This window comes from Pongo pygmaeus, chromosome 5 (assembly GCF_028885625.2).
Source record: "Pongo pygmaeus isolate AG05252 chromosome 5, NHGRI_mPonPyg2-v2.0_pri, whole genome shotgun sequence".
Lineage (NCBI taxonomy): Eukaryota > Metazoa > Chordata > Mammalia > Primates > Hominidae > Pongo > Pongo pygmaeus.
The window spans coordinates 147,742,391-147,764,645 of NC_072378.2; the positions used below are offsets into that span (position 1 = coordinate 147,742,391).

Consider the following 22,255-nt stretch of genomic DNA (forward strand, 5'->3'; position numbering starts at 1 on the left):
AGAAAATATTTGTAAACTATACATCTAACTAAAGATTAATATACAGAATATATAAGGAACTCAGTTCAATAGCCAAAAAAAAAAAAAAAAATCTGATTAAAAATGGGCAGAAAACCTTTAACAGACATTCCTCAAAAGAAGAAATACAAATGACCAACCAGGCATATGAAGAAATGTTCGACATCACTAATCATCAGGGAAATACAAATAATACCACAATAAGATATTACCTCACTCTGGTTAGAATGCCAGTTATCAAACAAGACAAAAGATAAAAGTGTTAGTATATGGAGAAAAGGGAACCTATACATATAGTTGATGGAATGTAAATTAGTGCAGCCGTTATGGAAAATCATATGGAGGTTCCCCAAAAAGTTAAAAATAGAACTACCATATGATCCAACAATCTCATTACTTGATACATATCTGAGGGAAATGAAATCAGTATGTTGAAGCAATATCTGCACTCCCATGTTCCCTTTGTGATTATGGCACTTGGTCTTACATCTGTTAAGAAAAAGTCCACAGGCATATTTGTATGTAATTTCATCTAATGAGTGAAGATCTCTATGACTTCACTCTATGAGTAAAGAGTCTATGGACTTTTAAAATTTGAAGTGCCTCATCAGTTAACCTTACCCTTTTTCATGTTACTTTTGGTATGTCAGTCAAAAAGTTTTAACCTTAAATGGTTGATTTTTACTTTATCACTGTCTTCAGAAATAGTCATTCTACAACCCAGCCCAGATTTATCTGTATTATCTTTATTCTCTCAAAACTAGAATATTTTCTCCCAGTCTTAATCCCCAAATCTCACACCTAACTATGATAAATTGCCATTCACTTTCTTGTTTTTAAGATAACATTTTGACTTGCATTTTCTTAGCACAATTCTGATGTCTTCTCCCTACACTGTATAATAAGCTAGTAGATAATTCTACCTGTAGTAAGTGGTCAAATACAGGGAGCAATCAAGCCAGCTCACATGGTGAGATTACCACACTACTTTGTGTTCTCGTGACTTCAGACCTGCTACTGCTGTATTTTTAATCACTTGTCTGGGGAAAGGTGACTATTATAGCTTTGTGTTATAATCCCGTATTGCCAGAAAATTATGTCTACTAGATTGGTAACTCTGTCTTTTGACATTAGAACACCTCTTTTAGTAGCTGTGTAAGTATATGCCCAAGATTGGGCTTATCCATGACTCAATTTGAAGTGCTAAAATCCTTGCCCTTCTGTTTTTAGGCTATTCCCTGTATTTGTTTTTTAATTCATCACTGTTGAATTTAAACTGATATTACATATATAATGAAGCCTACTGTTACATGCCTACTGTTAGCACCTACAGAATGATTTCCTGCCAGTTCCGAACCCTTTTGAGTCAAAACTCCCAACGCTGGTATTTTATCTTGAAAGACACCAAAATAAACAAGTAGAAAAGAGGACTAGGAGATTCTGAACAGGCACACACATACAAAAAGAAAGCCAGCATTATACGCTCTGAGGCTAAGATAGTTTGGTTTGATAGTTTGGGGCTACAGAACAATTGATGAGAATGATAACAGAAGGAAGGCCAGGAGATATATTGTAGGAAGGATTAATTTGTGAGAGTACCTTATTAGCATCATTTCAAACACAAGCCAGGATGTAGGGACATTAAAAGAAAGAAAAACAAGGCCGGGCATGGTGCTTCATGCCTGTAATCCCAGCACTTTGGGAGGCCTAGGTGGGCAGATCATGAGGTCAGGAGTACGAGACCAGCCTGGCCAATATGGTGAAACCCTGACTCTCCTAAAAATGGAGAAATTAGTCAGGCATGGTGGCACGTACCTGTAATTCCAGCTACTCAGGAGGCTGAGGCAGGAGAATCGCTTGAACCCAGGAGATGGAGGTTACAGTGAGCCAAGATGGTGCCATTGCACTCCAAATTGGTGGATTCACAAGGGAAAATGCATACTGGCGTATAACATGTATTTGGTGAGATACAGGTATCAATTATGTCTTTATTGATGTTTATAATCAGGTTTTTTACATAGTAAATACAAATATAGGAGTGAGTATGCGTTCCTTTTTGATGTCATAGATAATACAGTAGTGAAAATCTTTTGTTGAATTATTTCATTATAATGAATTTCCTGTGGTGAAATTTTGAAGGAAAGAGGTTTTCTATGGCTCTCGACAAATTGCCATATTGCTTTTCAGTAGTATCTGTGTGTACTTTAAAGAAGTGAGTATAAAATGTGCCAATTTCATAAATAATCTGATCAGTATAGGATGATTTTTGTTTTATTTTATCAATTTAATACTGATATGGTTTGACTGTGTTCTCACCCACATCTCATCTTGAGTTGTAGTTCCCTTAATCCCCATGTGAAGTGGGAGGGATTTGGTGGGAGGTAATTGAATCATGAGGGTGGTTTCCCTCATGCTATTCTCATGATAGAGAGTAAGTTCTCATGAGATCTGATAGTTTTATAAGAGGCTTCCCCCTTTGCTCGGCTCTCTGTCATGCGAAGAAGGACATATTTGCTGCACCTCCCACCATGATGGTAAGTTCCCTCGGGCCTCCCCAGCCATGCTGAACTGTGAGTCAATTAAACCTCTTTTCTTTGTGAATTACTCAGTCTCAGATATGTCTTTATTAGCAGCATGTAAACTAACTAATACAGTAAATTGGCACCAGGAGTGGGGCGCTGCTGAAAAGATATCCAAAAATGTGGAAGTGACTATGGAACTGGGTAACACGCAGAAGTTGGAACAGTTTGGAGGGTTCAGAAGAAGACAGAAAGATGTAGGCGAGTTTGCAACTTCCTAGAGACTTGAAGGACTCAGAAGACCGAAAGATGTGGGAAAGTTTTGAACTTCCTAGAGACTTGTTGAATGGGTTTGACCAAAATGCTGATAGTGATATGGACAATGAAGTCCAGGCTGAGGTGGTCTCAGATGGAGCTGAGGGACTTGTTGGAAACTGGATCTATGGTGAGTCTTACTGTGCTTTAGCAAAGAGACTGGTGGCTTTTTGCCCCTGTCCTAGAGATCTGTGGAACTTTGAACTTGAGAGAGATTATTTGGGGTATCTGGTGGAAGAAATTTCTAAGTGGCAAAGTGTTCAAGAGGAAGCAGAGCATAAAAGTTTGGAAACTTTGCAGTCTGATGATGTGCTAGAAAAGAAAAACCCATTTTCTGGGAAGAAATTCCAGCCTGCTGCAGAAATTTGCATAAGTAACGAGGAGCTGAATGTTAATCAACAAGACAATAGGGTAAATGCCTCCAGGCCATGTCAGAAACCTTCACAGCAGTCCCTTCCATCACAGGCCCAGAGGCCCAGGAGAAAAAAATGTTTTCGAGGGCCAGATCCAGGGTCTTGCTGCTTTGTGCAGTCTCTGGACTTGGTGCCCTGTGTCCCAGCCGTGGCTAAAAGGGGTCAACTTAGAGCTCAGGCCATTGCTTCAGAGGGTGCAAGCCCCAAGCCTTGGCAGCTTATATGTGGTGTTGGGTCTGCAGATACTCAGAAGTCAAGAATTGAGGTTTGGGAACCTCCACCTAGATTTCAGAGCATGTTTGGAAATCCCTGGATGTCCAGGCAGAAGTTTGCTGCAGGGGTGAAAGCCTTGTGGAGAACCTCTACTAGGGCAGTGTGGACGGGAAATGTGGAGTCGGTGCCCCCACACGGAGTCCCCAGTGGAACACTGCCTAATATAGCTGTGAGAAGAGGGCCACCATCCTCCAGACCCCAGAATGGTAGAGCCACTGACAGCTTGCACCATGCACCTGGACAAGCTGCAGACACTCAACGCCAACCCATGAAAGCAACCAGGAGGGGTCTCTACCCTGCAAAGCCACAGGGGCAGAGCTGTCAAGACCATGGGAACCCACCTCTTGCATCAGAGTGACCTGGACGTGAGACATGAAGTCAAAGGAGATCATTTTGGAAATTTAAGGTTTAATGATGGCCCTTTTGGATTTTGGATTTGCATGGGGCCTGTAGCCCCTTAATTTTGGCCAATTTCTCCCATTTGGAATGGGAGAAATTGGAATTTACCCAATGCCTGTATCCCCATCATATCTAGCTAGAGTTACGTGGTTTCACATTACATCCAGAGTGTGAGGAGGTATGAGGCTGGATTGAGATCCTCAATAGCATCCTCACATTCCCTCCACAAACCCACAGTGATAGAATAAGTCAAGTAATAGTATTAAAAGTCTCAACTTTTGTGCTAGGCTAGTGTTGCTCAAATTATGGCTGTAAAGAGTTCCTGTGTGCTGAATGATCTGAGACAAGATAAGTACAGAAATCAAGACTGAATGTAGACACTTGAATGCCACTTGACATTGTTGCAGCATTTACATGCATATTCACAGTTTGTGTTTGTTTGTTTTAGAAAAACATAGCTTTTCAACAAATTAAAAAAAAAATTTAAATACTTCCTGACCACAGTTTGGAAAGCAGTGTTCAAGGCAACATGTATTTAGACAAGTACTTCAAATTCATCTTCTGATATTTTCAATTTTATTTCTTTTTTCCTCTCAGCCCTTCTATTAAAGAGATTTTTGAAAATGTTGTTTTGGATTATTTCATTTTGATTTGTTAGATTAAAAAACTTAGTAGAAAAAGATTATTAATATTTTTTGAGTATCCTTCACAAGTTTGGTTTTTACTCTAACAATTTATGCATATGAACCTATTTTAATTGACATATAATCTGCAAAATAAATCTAAACTTTTTTATTTTGTGTGAAAAATAATTTAATACCAGATAGAGTGTGAATTTCTATTAGACTTTTCAAATTAGGTATTAATAGTTTATATTTGAAATTTGAGTTAAGAATTTTAGGAATTTGATATAGGGTCTTGTAAAATCAATAATTATTTATTCATTCAGTAAATACATATGTCTCTGGACTTTCTGCTAAGCACTAGGAATAGAGTGGTAAAGTTTAGGTATTAGTTACCAGGTAGCTCTCAAGAGCTAAGGTATAATTCTGCTTACCAAATGTATAGTTATTAAGTGTTCCCTCTAAAATGAAATTGTACATTTCCATTTGAAAAAAAATTGTTGAGGGTTTGGTAAAATCAGTAATGTGGACAATTAGTAATGTAGACAATGTCATATGAGATTGACTAGAGCCTAAATCCCAATTTTTTAAATACATGGAGATATTGAATAATATAGGTACTAATTATGCAGAACAATTATTAAAATGGCACAGCAATTAAATTTCACCCTGCTGTAGGTATGTTCCCCAAATCTGGCCATGTGTGGGAAGCATCTGAAATCCTGGGCCCCATGCTCCAGCATTTCCAGTCCATTAAGTCTGGTGAGGCAGTGATCAGCTCAGCTGTAGGATTAGTGGTATTTTAAATATTTCTTTGACAAGCACCTTGGGGTACCTAGCTGTGGTTTTGGGGATGCAGAGCTAAAACAAGCAAAGCAGATAAATAATGACAGTGAAGTGTGGTAATGCTGAGTAGAGGTATACAGAAGGTAGCTGGGAACATGGAGGGGGCCCCCAACTCTGTCAGGGTGGCTGGGCTGGGAAAGGTTTCTCTGAGGAGATGATGATTGGAATGAGTTTTGAAGGAGGAACAGGAACTGACTAAACAGAAAACGAGGAAAAGTATATCTGTCAATGAACAACTCAACTGAATGCTATCATACAAAAGTAATTGTGGAGATGAAAAGGAGGAGACAGCTTCTAGAGATCCTAATGGAGTAAACAGGATGTGTCTGCATGATTTGGAGTCCTTTCACCCATTATCATGTCCTGGCTTACTCACTGTCCTGCATTCCCACTGGCCTGTTAGTTCCTCAGGTACACCCAGCTCGTTTCTGACCTCTGGTCTTTGCGGTGGCTCTTCCTGCTGACTAGAGTGGACCTCCTTCTTCCACAAACCCAGTTCTTTGAATGGCTGGCTCCTTTTCATTTAGGTCCCAGCCCAACTGCCATCCCTCCTGGGGTCTGTCCTCGTCATGCTGTCTCACCATCGCTGCTGTGGCCCTGCCCTCACAGCCAGCCTACCACTGGGCCTTGTATTGATCTTCATAATATTAATACCTATCAGTGTGTTGTCTGCCTAGACTAGACATAGGAGCACTGCTTTATTCCCTGGAACACAGGTGCTAAAAATATTTCAGTGAATGAATATGTAGTACTGTGGAGCTGAGTTTAACAAATTAGTTATACAAATGGCTTTTTGGATAGAAGTGGCACTTTTAAGTGAAGAAGACATCATATGGAAACATAGCTTCAGCTGAACCTATTGTTAAGGCAGGCCTGGGAAGGTAATCATTGGCAGAAAGCATGTTTACTCCATCAAGTGTCTAGTTTCTTAAAAAATCTAATCAAACTAGAAGGCTTCCAAACTGACATCTTTCTAACCTGGCTGTCTTCCAAAATGAGAAGGGTCTTGGTTAACACCTAGTATCCTTAAAAGGGATTCTACTAAAATTCTACTGGAAGTAATCAAGTAAAAACTATTATTTCTAGACCTTATAACATCAAAATACTTACCTTTTTATTTTAAAAGAATATTAACATTCTTCACCTTTGTAATTCATGTTACCTAGAAATAGTTTAGATCCCTAGAACTTTTAATACAATTCCAAATGCTTACAAAAACTTTGAATTTTCATAATTTTTGTTGTCAAGTGCTAAAATATTGAACTTTATTTTATCATTGTATTTATGACTAATTTCTTTTTTTAAGATAATTATTAATATTTACTCTTCAAGTTTGAGGCATTATAATGAAAAAACATATAACCTGTGAAGGTTCACAGGTTGGTTGGTTCTTGCCTGGCAATCAGACAGACAATTTTAAAGAGATAGCACATAAAATAGCACAAGTAAAATAGATTTGGCAAATGTTTATTATTATGAAAAGGAAAATTACCTTGGTGACAGGTCAGTTGGCATTTCTTTCAAACTGTTTCTCTTTTGTAAATATAAGTTTAGAAAATAAGTATAGGCAGCTTACAAAGCCACGGAAGAAAAACTTACTTGCCTTCCGAGGATAAACCTACCTAGCTACCATAGTGTCAAGATTGTATAAACTGGTCACCTACCCGGTTTGATTTTCGTGGGTGCTTTGTGGACATTTTATTCTGTAATGTACAGCTATAATCTCTCTTCATTGTTCTGGCATTAATAACACAGTTTTAAAAAATAGGTTATATTTAAAAGCACACTTACCAGCTGTTCTTGAAATATTACATATAGAATACCTGGCTCAAGTCTTCCATTCTAAAAATTTAACAAGTATTAGTTCCCCACTGGTCCCTTCATCCCTGTCCTTGGATTATTTGAATTCAGTTGTATGTTGCATCTCAAGGTATAGGAGAGTGGAGATGTATTCTGTTTATTCGTTATATGTGATAAAAAGTGGAAGAAAATCAAATACACTTTCCTGAGCACGGTCATAATAATCGCCGTATGCTGAGAGGTTGAAACACTGAATGTATGGATATGGTTCTATTTAGGATAACATTTTAAGCTCCCTAACTGCAATTTAGCTAGAGAAACATTACCCAAATCAATTAGTGCTAAAAAATAAATGATAGCAAGGTAGCAAATGAGTAGTGCAACACACATTTCTACTCATTCATTCCTTTGAAACAATATTTAATTACTCCCCACTATATGGCAGGTACTGTTCCAGGCACTGTTGTGGATGCAGCAATGAACAAATCATACAAAACCACTGCCCTCATGAAGCATACATTTTAATGAGAAAAACAGTAAGCAAAATAAATTTGTGTAGTGATAATTGCTATGGAAAAAATAAAGCAAGGAAGGATACATAAGGGTATAGTTTTATAAAAGTATTATGTACACAAGCACATACATATATTGCATTGATATTTACGTTTACTTATAAACTACATACCCATATGATTACCCATCTGTTTAATTAAATTTTAGTGAAGTTGATTTACTCTTTTTAGATAAAAATAAATATAATTTAGTGTTTTTAATGGGTGTTTTTCCCACACACCATGAAGGGAAATTTTCACAATAGATGATAATGACAATTTGATGATATAATAATTAAAAGTAGGTAACTCTTACTAAGGATGTGCTGAGCCAGGCACTGTCCAATTTAAGAATTATCTGAGATTGGATACTTATCACTACATATCCATTTTATACATGTAGAAGCTAGGAACAGAGAGGGTAAGCAACGTGCCGAAGATCATACAGAAATTAAGCCAGAGCTAAGATTTAAATGCAGTTGGTTTAGTTCCAGAACTAGCACTTTTAACCATTAGATATTATTACGTATGGCTTATAGATGTGAAGACTAAAACTTCTAGAGATGGAAAAGAAGGAAGTAACATCATGAATAATGAGTGAGGAGAAAGATAGATACACTGGCCTTAGATGAAGCATTTAAAAACTAAGAAATGATAAATGGAGATACTTAAGAAAATAATATACGGAGAATTTAATTCATCTGTATAATGTACCATAAATAACTTCACCACCAATAAATGGAAAGACAAGTCAAATGTGTGGAAATATACTCAGACCATAATATATCAAAAAATAAGCATATATTAATAGTTTTTGAAAATGAGTCTAAATAAATAATTTAGGTTTAATAATGACTAATAGGGAGAATGGGAAAATTAGTTATAACAGAGTTATAGGGCTAATTAGAATTATCAGGCTGGCAGCTGATAAATGTGTGTATGGGAGCTATGGCTTGAGAATGCATCAGCCAAGGTTCTAGAAGAAATTAAGGCATACAGGAAATGATTTGAGTGACTTCACAGTTCTCTCAAAAGTGATTTGTATTGAGTACAATTCTTGATGCGTTCTTGAGAATTTAATCCATTACCTACAATGGATGCCTCAAGGCATTAAGATTCTTTGTGGGAGCTTCTATTGAGAAGGCCTGGTTAGGATTGGAAGTCAAAGCAATACATTTTAGAGACTTTAATCAGCAGAAAGCCAGAGAGAATTTTATGAAAAATTTTATTTAGGAGATAAAGTTTTAGGGAGGTATAAAAGTTAAATGTAGTCAATGTTTATTTTTATTGTAGGTTAATTTTCAGTAATTCACTTGGGTCTTACCTAATCCAATTAAAAATTCCACAAGACAATTCAATTATATGATGTGTAAAAATGTTAGAATTTAAGATTTTGTTATTTCACTAAATTAAAAAATTAGGATGTAGCAAGAAAATTATCTTTACTATGCCATTAATAATCTTAATATGTATTTTATTTCCAGGGAGCCTTTTATTATTTTATCAGGCGGTTTGTCATATGATACTGTAGGAAGAAGACCTTGCTTAACAGTGATGCATGGGAAAAGCACTGCTGTGCTAGAAATGGACTATTCAATTGTTGATTTTCTAACGCTATGTGAAACACCATACCCAAATGGTAAGCTTTGCAACTTTAAATCTCATTCTCTATAGAGAGCTGATATTTAAAAGAAAGAAAGATCTAGGTTGTTTAAATAAAACTACTCATCCTATTGTGCTAATTCTTCTGGAGAAGAGCTGCTGCATTCATAATCTACAAACTTTATTTCAGAAGTGGTTTAATAAACTTAATCTGTTTCGAAGAATAAAAAAAATGCTATTCATATTCAGAAAACATTTTAAAATTCTGTTAAGATAGTAATGTATTAGTAAGGATTCTCCATAGAAGCAGACACTCATAGGAGAGAAAGAGATTGATTGATTTGATTGATTGATTGATTGATTGATTGATTTTAAGAAATTGGCTCACACTGTTGTGGGGGCTGGCCAGTCTGAAACCTGTAGAGCAGGCTAGCAGGCTGGAAATTCAGGAAAGCATTCATGCTGCAGTCTTGAGTCTGAAATCTGTAGATAGAAATTTCAGACATGGTTTCTATATTGCAATCTTGAGGCACAATTGCCTTTTTTTCAGGAAACCTCAGTTTGTGCTTTTAAGACCTTAAACTGACTGAATGAGGCCCATTCGTTCAGAGGGTAATCGGCTTGACTCAGAATCTACTGAGTTAAATTCTAATCGCACATATATATATATATATATATATTTTTTTTTTTTTTTCCACAACAGTGTCTAGACTGGTATTTGACCAAACAGCTGGGGGCACCATATTATAGACAAATTGACACATACAATTAACCATCAGAGCTAGCGTATATAATTCAAGAAGAATTTAAATCTGGACCTTTTTTTACTTCAGTTGAAATTCATTGAGGTGTAAAGATGTAATGTATTTTACAGTTGTTGACAGGCACATATGAAACATCCAAGAAAGATATTATAGTATTATAGTAGAACTCTTTTGGGTTCCTGTGAGATTAAATAATGATAATTGTTCTTATGTGTATTCAGATTTAAACTTTAGTTTTGTTGTCCATGTGCAGCTTTGAAATTTGCAATGCCATAGAAATTTGTCTTACTCATTTTTACAAAAGTAAAATAATTTTGAAATGGTCAGTAAATAGATTATCTCATAAAACTTACTAGCCTTAAATAACATGCATGATGTATCATAGGATCAGAATGTTAAATACTCAAGAGAATGAAACTAAATAAAATCAAGCAAGAAACATTTATCTAATTTGCTGTCCACTTGCATTTTTGAAACTATAATTCATGCATTGTCCAATTCCAGATTTTCAAGAACCATATGCTGTGGTTGTTCTTCTAGAAAAGGATTTAGTACTTATAGACCTTGCACAAAATGGGTAAGAAATAAAATTTGGTGAGTGATTCTATCAGTATGTGGTTGAAAAAAGACGCCTTTTATCATAGCATTAGCTATTTCATTTCTTTGAAAACTCTACATTTATATCCATAACCTTGACCTCTTTTGAGAGCTCCAGACTCACGTATCTATTTACTCAAATTTCTCTATTATGTTGAATCTCATAAAATTTTCATTTTTAGGTAAAAATTTGTTGTGGTTCTGAAATTTCACATGATTCAACCTGACACTTAGATATCCTGGGGCCACACAAAATCAGCACGTCGAAAATTAATCCCATCAGTAGTTACCTCCAAAATAAGCTATTGTAGTCTTTCTGCCTCTACTCACTCTCAATTGCAATGTTTATACATGCTTTTGCCAGATTCATTTTACACACAGCTCCAATCTTGTACTATCCTCTTCAAACCATGGTTCAGTATTGTTTTTTGATTTAAAAACACCTGCTACTCCAAACAGTAGGAATTCAGGGTTTCTTTCCAACCTGATCTCTGTCTTCTCACTAGTGTCTATTCCTTAGGAAAACAGAACTATGTATTCAACAGACATCACATTTCCATGTCTTCTCCTATGTAATTCCCAATACCTGAAACACTCTAGTTGTTTCACTGCCATTAAAAATCTATATAACTTTCAAAGTCAACCTTCTTATCTTTTTCAGGCTTTTCCTATCCTCTGTTTACCAGATGTATTATATCTGATCTGTAACTTCACACCATAGCTTCTTTGTAACTTTTCATGGTATTTGCCATATTCTGCTTTTTGGATCATAGATGGTAATGTTTACTTACAAATTATTTGAATGGAAGCACATTGTATTATTTATCTTTGGAGAAAGAATCATTAAGTATGGTTTTTAATTGAGTTTCCTCATTCAGTATTTCAGTGTTTCTCACTCAAGGGTGATTTTTGCATTCCCCGCCCCCAGCCCCGCCCTTCTCCCGCCCAGAGAATATATGGCGATCTCTGTGGAAACCTTTTCAGTGAGTTTGAGGGTGTTGCTACTGGCATCTAGTGGGTAGAAAACAGAGATGCTGCAAGACATCCACAGTACACAGGACAGTTCCCCACAGTAAAACATTATCTCGTCCAAAATGTGAATAGTACTGAGGTTGGGCGACCCTGAAGTAGGTGAACAGTATCATTTACCTAATGTTTAGGCAATTCTAAATTTACTTTAGTACCTGCTACTTTTACTAATCAATTGTGAGCAGTCTTTTCAAAATAACAAGATAATTTGAAAATATTATTTCTGTGTAATAGTCCTAGAATAACTTATTCTTAATATGATTTTCTTTTATTTTTTTCCCTTAGGCAAGTTTTTCAAATAATTGAGACTTTTCACATGTGGTCTGTACTGAGATACATTTAAGTCAAAGAAAATACTATGCAAGTAACCTGTGACTAGGCATTTTATTTAGCAAAAGTATCAGTTAAATGTATGGTAATAATAGAATCACTGAGCTAAGGAAATAATGTGTGTTATAAAGAGAAGAAAGTTGCTTGCTGTTTTGTCATTTTATGAATGCATGTAGTTTGTGTTTGGTCCTGGAGGTGGGAGTGGTGATAGTTGGGTTCATTTTGCAGTCTATAAGGGACTATTTGGAAATTTCTCTCTTCTGTTTTAAAAAATTGTCAGTAGTAGACTGACCTAATTTTTGCAAATTAGCCACTTAGCACTGTTTAAATTTTTTAGCCAGTTTCTGGTTTTCCAGACTATTCTCATTCTAAGGACTTTAAACTGAGAAAAGAAATATTTTATATTTAGATAGGATTCTACTTTAATTTCATGATTTTTAAAAGCATTTTTTGCTTTATTTAATAAAATAACTTCATATCTAGAAAACATTTAAGGTAGAATTTTATTATGGATTATTACCAAAACAAGAAAATATTCTGAATTAAATATTGGACTAGGTATCATGTTTATGGAGAGAAAAAGAATTGAACATTTGTTAGCTCTGCTGACATAAGGATGAGGTATGTGTTATTCCACCATTTGCTAGCAGGCATGCTTTTGACACATTATTCTCTGTAAGCCTTTGTTCTTCAGTAAAATGCCTACATCGTAAGTTTGGTGCAAGAAGTAAATGAGATGTATATATTTAAAGTACTTAGTGTAGTGTATGGCATATGGTATGTAGTTGCAACTAGAGCCTTTCTGTTTACTATTCTAATTGAGCAATTTTCATTATAAAAGACTTCCATTTTTAAATATATTTACAAAAATTAAATCAATTTAGTCTCTATGATAGAATGTACATTTTTTAAAGTTTTTATTTTTGTATTAATCATATGGTATAATTCATTAAATTAATAAATACTTTTCTTTTTCTGTTGTTAAAGATATCCTATATTTGAAAATCCCTACCCCTTGAGTATACATGAGTCCCCTGTTACATGTTGCGAATATTTTGCTGATTGTCCTGTGGACCTTATTCCTGCACTTTATTCTGTTGGAGCTAGACAGAAACGTCAAGGTTACAGCAAAAAGGTATTGAACATGAGCTTCAGTATTTAATGTTATATTTCTTATTTATTCCATATTTATCACCTTGGAGTATTTGATGACATTGATACCTTTTCTATAGAAAATAGGTTAAAAATTATTTTTGCAAGCAAAATATGTTTTTCATTGGATTATTTATACACACACACACACACACACACACACACACACACACACACACATATGGAGGTATGTAGTATGCTTGCAAGTTGCTTTATACAGTGATCTTTTTTTATAGGAATGGCCCATCAACGGAGGTAATTGGGGCTTGGGTGCTCAAAGTTACCCAGAAATAATTATTACAGGGTAAGTAAAAGTCTGTCTTCACCAAGTAAATCTATAATGGCTAAATATAATTGATTGAGACTACATGAATGTTAACTTGTTGGGCAGGTAGAGCTTTTCTTTATGTCGTAATATAATAAGAAACGTTATTCTTAAGAACCTGCCAGTTTACCGGGATTTTTTTTACCTTTTTACTCATTTTGGTGACTTTTTAATAGCAGTACCCATTTAAAGAAGGAAGAACTGTAATTTTATTCATCACATTCTTAACATTGCTTTTCTTAGGCATGCTGATGGGTCAGTTAAGTTCTGGGATGCTTCTGCAAGTAAGTATTTTTAATATTCATTATTTGTTATATGTTACACAATCACTGCTTTTATACATCCTGTTTTATAATAATTGCATAACCAATATTTAATTTGAAATGTAGAGGTTATAAATTTAATGCTTGATTTATTAAATATATGACTTTAGAATTTTTAATATAGTCTTAATATTAGTAAATCAAGAATAATTGGCAACACAAGTATTCAATTTTTTTTTTTTTTTTTTTTTTCAAAATTTCTTCAAACCTTCTCTTCCTAAGTCAGAGTTAGGGGAAGTGGGAATGTGTTCCAATTCAACAGAAATTTCTAGAATAATTTTAATGCCTGACTCTAAATTTGTGTCACTAACGTTCATGTTGTCTTTGTGAGATAAATCTGGTGGTTACATAGTAGCAAAAAAGGAAATAATGCCTTTAATGATTAATGTTTGCAAAACACACATGGCAAGCTTTCAATTGGAATCCAGTTAACTCAGGATATGTTGTGTTTCCTCATGTAGGAATGTTTACTTATATTGGTACTGTATCTTTTCTAGAGAAGATATATAGAAAATCATTTTAGGAAGCAAACTGTGTTGTTTATTATTTTCATGTATTTACACATTATTTTTCCAAAATGTTTTTATTACTCATTTTTTTAAGGTTACCTAAAATCCATTGTGATAATAGATTTTTCTTCATGAATACAATGAGCACACTCTTGTTTGGTCAATGAGAACAAAGAATTTATTATCTGAATGTTTAATAGACTAATGTAAATTGAGAAATGAAAATATGATGTAGTTAAATATGGACCATTTTCTATACATAGTGTGAGTGATTAAATGTTACCTTATGTTTGATCGTTTTGTATTAAAGTATCTGACATATATTATCCTTTTTCCAGTAACTCTACAAGTATTATATAAGCTAAAGACATCCAAAGTATTTGAAAAGTCAAGAAATAAAGATGACAGGCCAAACACAGACATTGTAGATGAAGATCCCTATGCCATTCAGATCATCTCCTGGTGTCCAGAAAGTAGAATGCTGTGCATAGCTGGAGTTTCAGCTCATGTCATTATTTATAGATTCAGCAAGCAGGAAGTAATCACAGAAGTCATTCCGGTAATAATGTCTTAGTTATTTTCATGGTCAAGTTATTTTCATCCACATTTTTAAATTTGTGGATGATTTGGAAGACTTTTTGCAGTCAGTTTTGTGCAGAACTTTTGAAAACACCTTAGTATTTATATTATTATCTCTCTTTTGTAAAAAACAGCATTTTTTGCATATATTTTCACTGATTATTTAAATCCTTAAGTATAGGATATGTTTCCTTTAAGGAAAGCTAATATGAATATGAGTCTACTCTAATTTGATATTAACACAGGTACCATACATTCTAAAATCATACTGCACGTTTGTGTGTGTACTCCCTGAGTCAAGAACATTTTCTTTCTTGCTAAATCCTTATTTTTTGAAATCATGCTAAATCTTTACCTTTAAAAATCTTCTTGCCACTGAAATTTATGTAAAGTATGTGTGTATGTGTGCATAAATTGTGATAAAATGAGCAATAATTATTAGGAGTAAGTAAACTACCTTACTTTTACAACAGATGCTTGAAGTTCGATTATTATATGAGATAAATGATGTGGAAACTCCGGAGGGTGAGCAGCCACCACCTTTGCCAACACCCGTGGGAGGGTCCAACCCTCAGCCCATCCCTCCTCAGTCTCATCCATCTACCAGTAGCAGTTCATCTGATGGACTTCGTGATAATGTACCTTGTTTAAAGTAAGTTATAAAAAACTACAGAGGAGTTTTGGATATTATCTTTTAATTTATATAAATTGTAAGCATTAGTAGAGCTATGGTAACATTTTCTTTTGATATAGCAAAATGGCATAAGAATGGTTCTTCCTGTGTTTTGCTATGGTTAGTCCAACTCATTTTTCTGTGACATCAAGAGGAATATGATTGCATTTCATGATATTATCCTTAAAATATTAAGGTTTAATCTCCAAACATTCTCGTAAAGCAGCAAGGATCTAACCTGTATATATCGCTCAGTCTTCTAAATCCATCAGTGTTTTTAGTCTTGATTTATATGTAGCTTGGATTTATGTTCTGACTGCTTTCTACGACTCTGAAAATTCTGTTTTTTAAAGTCTTTAAGACTCAGTTGTTTTCTGATCATTTTCTTTTTCTGAATCTTCACTAGCACCACCATATCTTTATTTAAAACCTTTTATTGTTGCATCCTAAATTTAAATATATCTTGCTTTTATACAGGGATAAATTGGATAAAGTTTTATTTTTTCTGTCCAGTTTTTATTATTGAGTGGTTACAATGTTTAAATGATAGAGGCAGAGAAATAAAACAATGAGTAAGGAGTTAAAATCATTGAAAAATTACATGAAGACTATGTGATTAATAGTATATTTACAAAGAATTCAACTAGGATAATGACGGAAAGGTGGTTCTGGTGGCACTCAGAGAGATTCAGTAGATTGGTAGAGGGCAAAAGCCAGAGTGTACTAGGTTCAAGGTAGAGAGGGTGGTAAGTAAGAGAAATAATTCGCATTTATTAAAAGGACCAGGCTTTGCACTATTTTACTTTAATCTGCTTGAGTCTCTTCTACTGGTAGATAAATAATTTCTGGGAAGAATGTCTGTGTAATGAATAATGCACTCACACCAAAGATAAAATGAATAGTTTTTTTATTTTACAATCATTTTAAAAATACAGAGTTTTAGAAAATTATATGTTTACAAAAATTGAAGGTCATGTATTCTAAGCCAGTGGCTCTCATTTGCATATGATTTTGTTCCCTAGGGGACATTTGGAGATGTTTTTAGTAGACACAACATGAGGAAGGGAGATGCTATTGACACTTAGTGGGGAGAGGCCAGGGTTGATGTTAAATATTCTGCAATGGACAAGGCAGTGCACACAACAAAGAATTACCCAGCTCAAAACATCAGTAGTGCCAAGGAAGAGAACCTCTGATCCAAACAGTATATACCCATTGAGGTTAAGCAGCTACATTTCTCACAAAGGTATCGATTTTTTCTTTCTCTCCTCTCTCTCTCATACCCGTACTAAAATATACACACTTATAACTGTAGTTCTAGCACATGTTTAACTAGAATGAGACTTGGGAATACAGAATTCTACACTTTTCCCCTTTATTACTTCTTCAATACTACTTTATACTTAAAATTGTAAATGTTCCATTAATGCCCTTGATTCTGATTTTAATATTTTTTTCCCAAGCCCTTTGTTAAATTTAATTTTTGTGACATACATAGTACAATTTGTCTTTGGGGCATTTTTTGTAACATATTTCTGTATTTCTGAAACAGTGTTTTCAACTACTGAAGTGACATTTTAACAAAATAACAATTCCATATAAACATACATTATCTTCAACAGAATTAGAATAATTTATTTAGTTTGTACTTCATAATTTCTTATGCCTCCAAGTATTCTTAGGCTTGTGGTCAGAGATCCAGCAGTATAAAACATTAAATTCTTTTCCTACCTGAAGAAAAAACACCATCAATGCACTGCTTTCTCATGACAAGATAGGTCAGAGGAAATAGTACTGACAGGAGAAGCAGTACTGTTTGGACCAGAGTGACAAGACCTCTTACCTTGGCTTTCTAGGTTAAAGTTAAAGGCCGGCCTGATAGGTGAGTCTTTGTCCTCTGTTCTTAGAAAGGCCTTTTTTCCCAGTTTTTTTACTGACTGAAAGAGCAAGGATAATAATTAAGGCAGCAACCAGCAGCAGCTGTTAAAACCAGCAAACCAAAATGCAGAGTGCAATGGTACCCAAATCCATTTTAAAGGTAATACTGACTTAGTTCTGCAATTATGACTTTTCTTTATTGTTCATGGACCTGAGATTATGGTATGGCCTTCTTTCTTGTTTGGGAGGACTTTTTATACTTGTGATGGAATGTCATGGCACACTATTAATCTTTTGTAATTATTTAGTGGAATGTCACTTAATATAGGAATTCCTTTTAAGCTGATGGTTAGTCCCAGTAGACAGTCTCATTAGCCAATCCATTAATGAAATATGTGAGGAGAATCCTTTTTGTTGTTGGCATTAATTGTTATCTTTTGTGTGTGGATACACTTTGCCAATCCTGGGATATACACACAATAACATCTTAACAGTTTTTTCTGAATCCTAAAATAACTAATGACTGTGATTTGATGATTTTTTTTTCCTTTTGAATATCACTGTGGAACTCTAGGTATTTTTTATAGGCAATTTGTTTTAACTTACTGAATTTAATCAACTTAATGTGATTTTGTCACAGTTTTCTAGAGGGAGCTTCTTTTAAGTTGGTGTTTGTGTCTTCTTAACACCACCTCCGAACTTTTGTGACCATCCTTAATTTCTGTCAAGATGTTCTAGACTTGCTTTGAATACTGCTTGCCCTCACAGGATAACAGCCCAAAATATGATCTTTAGAAATGTTTGTAACATTATTTTTAATAAGCAGTATATTGTTATTGTAGACCACCTGGTGACAAGAGCTAAAAAAAATGGGAGGGGGGTGTTTTTTAAAAACAGTCATTAAAACTGTTTTATTTTTCATTGAGTTTTTACATTACTATATAATGTAAATAAATAATTTTAAATCTCTTACCCAAACCACTCTTCTCCTATAATTTGATTAGCCTGGAATTATTCCATTTAATATTATTTATCTGTTAACAAAAGTAAGTCCAAAATTGCAGTATTAAAATTACCACTGATAGTAAAACACCAGATGAATAGTAAAATATAACATAACAGCTGTCCTTTAGACCTTTGAGCATATGACAAGTGATGCATAAGGCAATTACATTGTTTTGAGTTACTTTAATAATTTTTCTTCTATTTTGTTTTTTTGTACACTAACCTCATGTATAATAAAACTTTATAACAACTAACCTCATGTATAGTAAAACTTTATAAATTCATTTTATCTTGAGACTGTTAATGTTTTAAGGGACAGTTCTTTTTGGAAGTAGCATTTGGTGTCAGGTAGAGGTAAACTGCCCTGTCAGTATGTTTTATAAAATGGATGGAACTTCGAAACAGTTCAGACTTTAAAGACACACATAGGAGATTCAGCCAGAGTCCTGTCACCTGTAATTGCTTACTAGAATCTACGAAGGAGCCCAGTAATTATACTTCTCTTTACCTATCTGGAATCTTTTTTTTTTTTTTTAAAGAGACAGGGTCTCGCTCTGTTGCCCATGCTGGAGTACAGTGGCGTGATCACAGCTCACTGCAGCCACAACCTCCTGGGCTCGATCAGTCCTCCCAGCTCAGCCTTCCACGTAGCTGGGATGACAGGCGCACACCACCACGCCCAGCTAATTTTGTATTTTTTTATAGAGATGGGTTTTCGGCATGTTACCCAGGCTGGTCTCAAACATGGAGGCAATTTGCCTGCCTCGGCCTCCCAAAGTGCTGGGATTACAGATGTTAGCCACTGTGTCTGGCCCCCATCTGTATTCTTAACACATTAAGAAATAAAATAATTTCAGATGGTGACTAAAAATATCACCTTAATTACTGTTAAAGGTAAAGATGCCAACTAGCACAAGAGCCAGGTAGGTTTCCTGGTACTGACTGACCTGTATCCAGAGATAGCCTTATCCTCCCAGTCATGGCAGTATTAAGAACACTGCCTTTGCAGCAGCAGAAAAGAAAATGCATCCCCTGGGCAGACTTGCTCCCAAATGAACGCAGGTTGAGGGGAAAATGAGAGGGCTACATTAATTATTTCCATATTTACCAGCTACATAGAGACTCTACCATTCCTGGGATAGAGTTAGAAAGAGGGTAAAGAGAAGCCCAGGAGTTCCACTGACACTCAAGAAAATACAACAGATGTGGAGAAGCAGTCCTGCTAATTTGAGTGTGTGTGTATATGTGTGTGTGTGTGCGTGTGCACACATGCCTGATTTTTGTTTTTGGCAGTGGTGGGGGGTGGTTTGGCTGGTCACATAAATACAAATTCTTACTAACTTTAACAGATAATGTTATATATTGTTACATCAAGTTATACATTTAAATTACAACATTACTTAAAATTTTAAGTATTGATTTTTAAAATTAGATATATAAACAAATCATAGTAAAAAATATCATAAAGTTATGGTTATTTTGATCCTTTTTCTGGATTTTAGAGAAAACCCAAGAACAAGAACACATGGGAAGATTGTAAACATAGGACTGCATGATAACTATTTCCTTTTCTTCAGCCATTATCTTAAAATTAATTTGTTAGTAATAATAATTCTCTAGTATTACCTTCCTAAAGGACCAATTTTTGGAGACAGAGTCATGAGAGAGATAACTAGTCTTTTAGTAGAATATCGTATAAGCTAGTGAAAGACATAAAGTACAAGTTTTGGACATTTTTGTCTAAAATCTATGTATTCGTGATTTTTTAAAAATCACAAACAACTTGTACCTAATTTTTTTCTTTTAATAGTCTTCAAATAAATGCAGGTATTTATTAACTTCACATTGTTTTAGTCCACAGTCCTAGAGGCCAGTTTCTTAAAGTAAGAAGTATAACAAAAATTGATGTTAAAATATAATTAATATTGAGGCTTTTTTCATATAAAATGCCTTTGTACACAATTGGTTTATTTGAAGAAACATTTTAAAAGCAGCTGTTCAATACCAAGGAAGGGGATTGATCCAGGAGTTCAAGACCAGTCTGGATAACACAGTAAGACACCATCTCTACAATAAAGTTTTTTTAAAAATTAGCCAGGCATGGTGACATCACCTGTAGGCTGAAGGGGGAGGACTGCCTGAGCCCAGGAGTTCAAGGTCACAGTGAGCTATGATCATAGCTGCATTCCAGCCAGGGTGACAGCGTGAGATTCTGTCTCTTAAAAAAAGAGGTGAAAAAGAAAAGGCAGCTGTTTGACTTGTTTCTTTTAGCAATGAAATTTTATGTTTTTGAATTATTTTTATTGTCCCTTTGCAAGGTACTTGCTCAAACAATCATTTTGAAACTGTGAGGCTCTACACATCACTTTAACATTTAAAATACGTTTGTACAAATTATGAAGCTCTTTATAAAACTTTTTCCTTAAAAAGTATACAAATTAACTTAAATACATTAAAAACATTAAAATGATACCATAACCATTTAGAATGAAGCATAACACCCTCTTCCCATTTCATATTTTTAAAATGTAACTTACCTGCTTTCATTTCTCAGCTTAGGTTTCTCATCCTTTACCATTTTGCATCATGTTTGGCTGCCTTTTTATTTTTACTTAAGAACATTTTTTTCTTTCCTTATACTAACTAAAATAAGAATTCCATGAGTTCTGTGTGTCCTGGTCACTTAAATCTGAAATGTGCCCATATATGCACGTCTAAAATTATCCCTGGAATGCCTGGTTCTGCTCTTGAGAATTTGTCGTGCACATTTAATATGCCAGAGGGAGGGAGGACACTTCCTTGACCCTAACCTTCTGTACCTAATTCATAGAAAGAGAAGACAGACCACTCAGACCCTTCAGTCTACTCCTGTGTCAAGGCTGACTCTGGGAAGAAATGAAATGCCTCAGTTGTTACTCTATTGCTTGAGATGGAGAGCTGTAGCTGATTAGTGGGTATTTCCCTGAGAATAATTCAGAAATTTTGCGTCAGCCAGTGTAGAGTTCTGAATGCATTGCCTTGCAAACCTTGGCCAGCCAGAAGTGAACTATAGCTCAATTCGTATAAGCAGTGCCCTCAGTGATTCACATTTACCCTGAAGTCTGAACAACTTTTGCTGTTTCCTAGCATGTATGTCATCAAAACATGAGGTGCCATGGTCTTCCTCATTAGAAATACCAACTAAATGATTCAGAAGGGTTCTTACCTCTGAATTTGGTGGCAGGAAATTCAACATTGAGTAGTCTTCCTGCTGTCTTTCACACACTGTCATTTCAAGGCAGAAGCCTTAAGAATTGCTGAAGTAACCAGGCTTTGCATATGTTTTGCTACAGCAGTTACTAGGCAAAGAGTTGTGCAATCAAAAATGTTTTTAACTTAAAGTCATAGTAGAGTTTTTTACAATAAAAGCAGTCACACACTAAAATTGTTCACATTTTTTTTAAAAAATGTGTCTTTCAAGTACACTTGAAGTTTTCTGGTACAAGTGTAGCAGGTATTGTTTCAGAAGGTCTCACACTCTTTTAAACCCCTCTTTAACTCTTCCTTTCCAAAATCCTAATGACAAGTTTAGTTCAGCATGGACTTAACTATTCATGAGGTTTGGGAATAGATTTGACTACCTGCTGATTAGTTTCACTTGTAGTTCTCTACCATCATCTCAAACTTAACCCCATAGTCTCCTAAAACTACCTCTTTATCCCTCCCTCCCTCCCTTCCTTCTATCTGATTGTA

At 34.9% G+C, this 22,255-nt stretch overlaps 1 protein-coding gene across 3 annotated transcripts in view; it reads left to right on the forward strand.

The window, feature by feature from the left end:
* The window catches only part of STXBP5 (syntaxin binding protein 5), a 185,799-nt gene that overhangs the window by 99,873 nt on the left and 63,671 nt on the right, over positions 1 to 22,255 (forward strand). For all 3 annotated transcript variants that reach the window (XM_054493506.2, XM_054493507.2, XM_054493508.2), the window contains exons 10-16: positions 9,242 to 9,396; positions 10,628 to 10,700; positions 13,067 to 13,214; positions 13,468 to 13,535; positions 13,800 to 13,840; positions 14,727 to 14,947; positions 15,441 to 15,619. In XM_054493506.2, the coding sequence (XP_054349481.2) occupies positions 9,242 to 9,396; positions 10,628 to 10,700; positions 13,067 to 13,214; positions 13,468 to 13,535; positions 13,800 to 13,840; positions 14,727 to 14,947; positions 15,441 to 15,619 (885 nt within the window). The remainder of the gene's footprint in view (positions 1 to 9,241; positions 9,397 to 10,627; positions 10,701 to 13,066; positions 13,215 to 13,467; positions 13,536 to 13,799; positions 13,841 to 14,726; positions 14,948 to 15,440; positions 15,620 to 22,255) is intronic.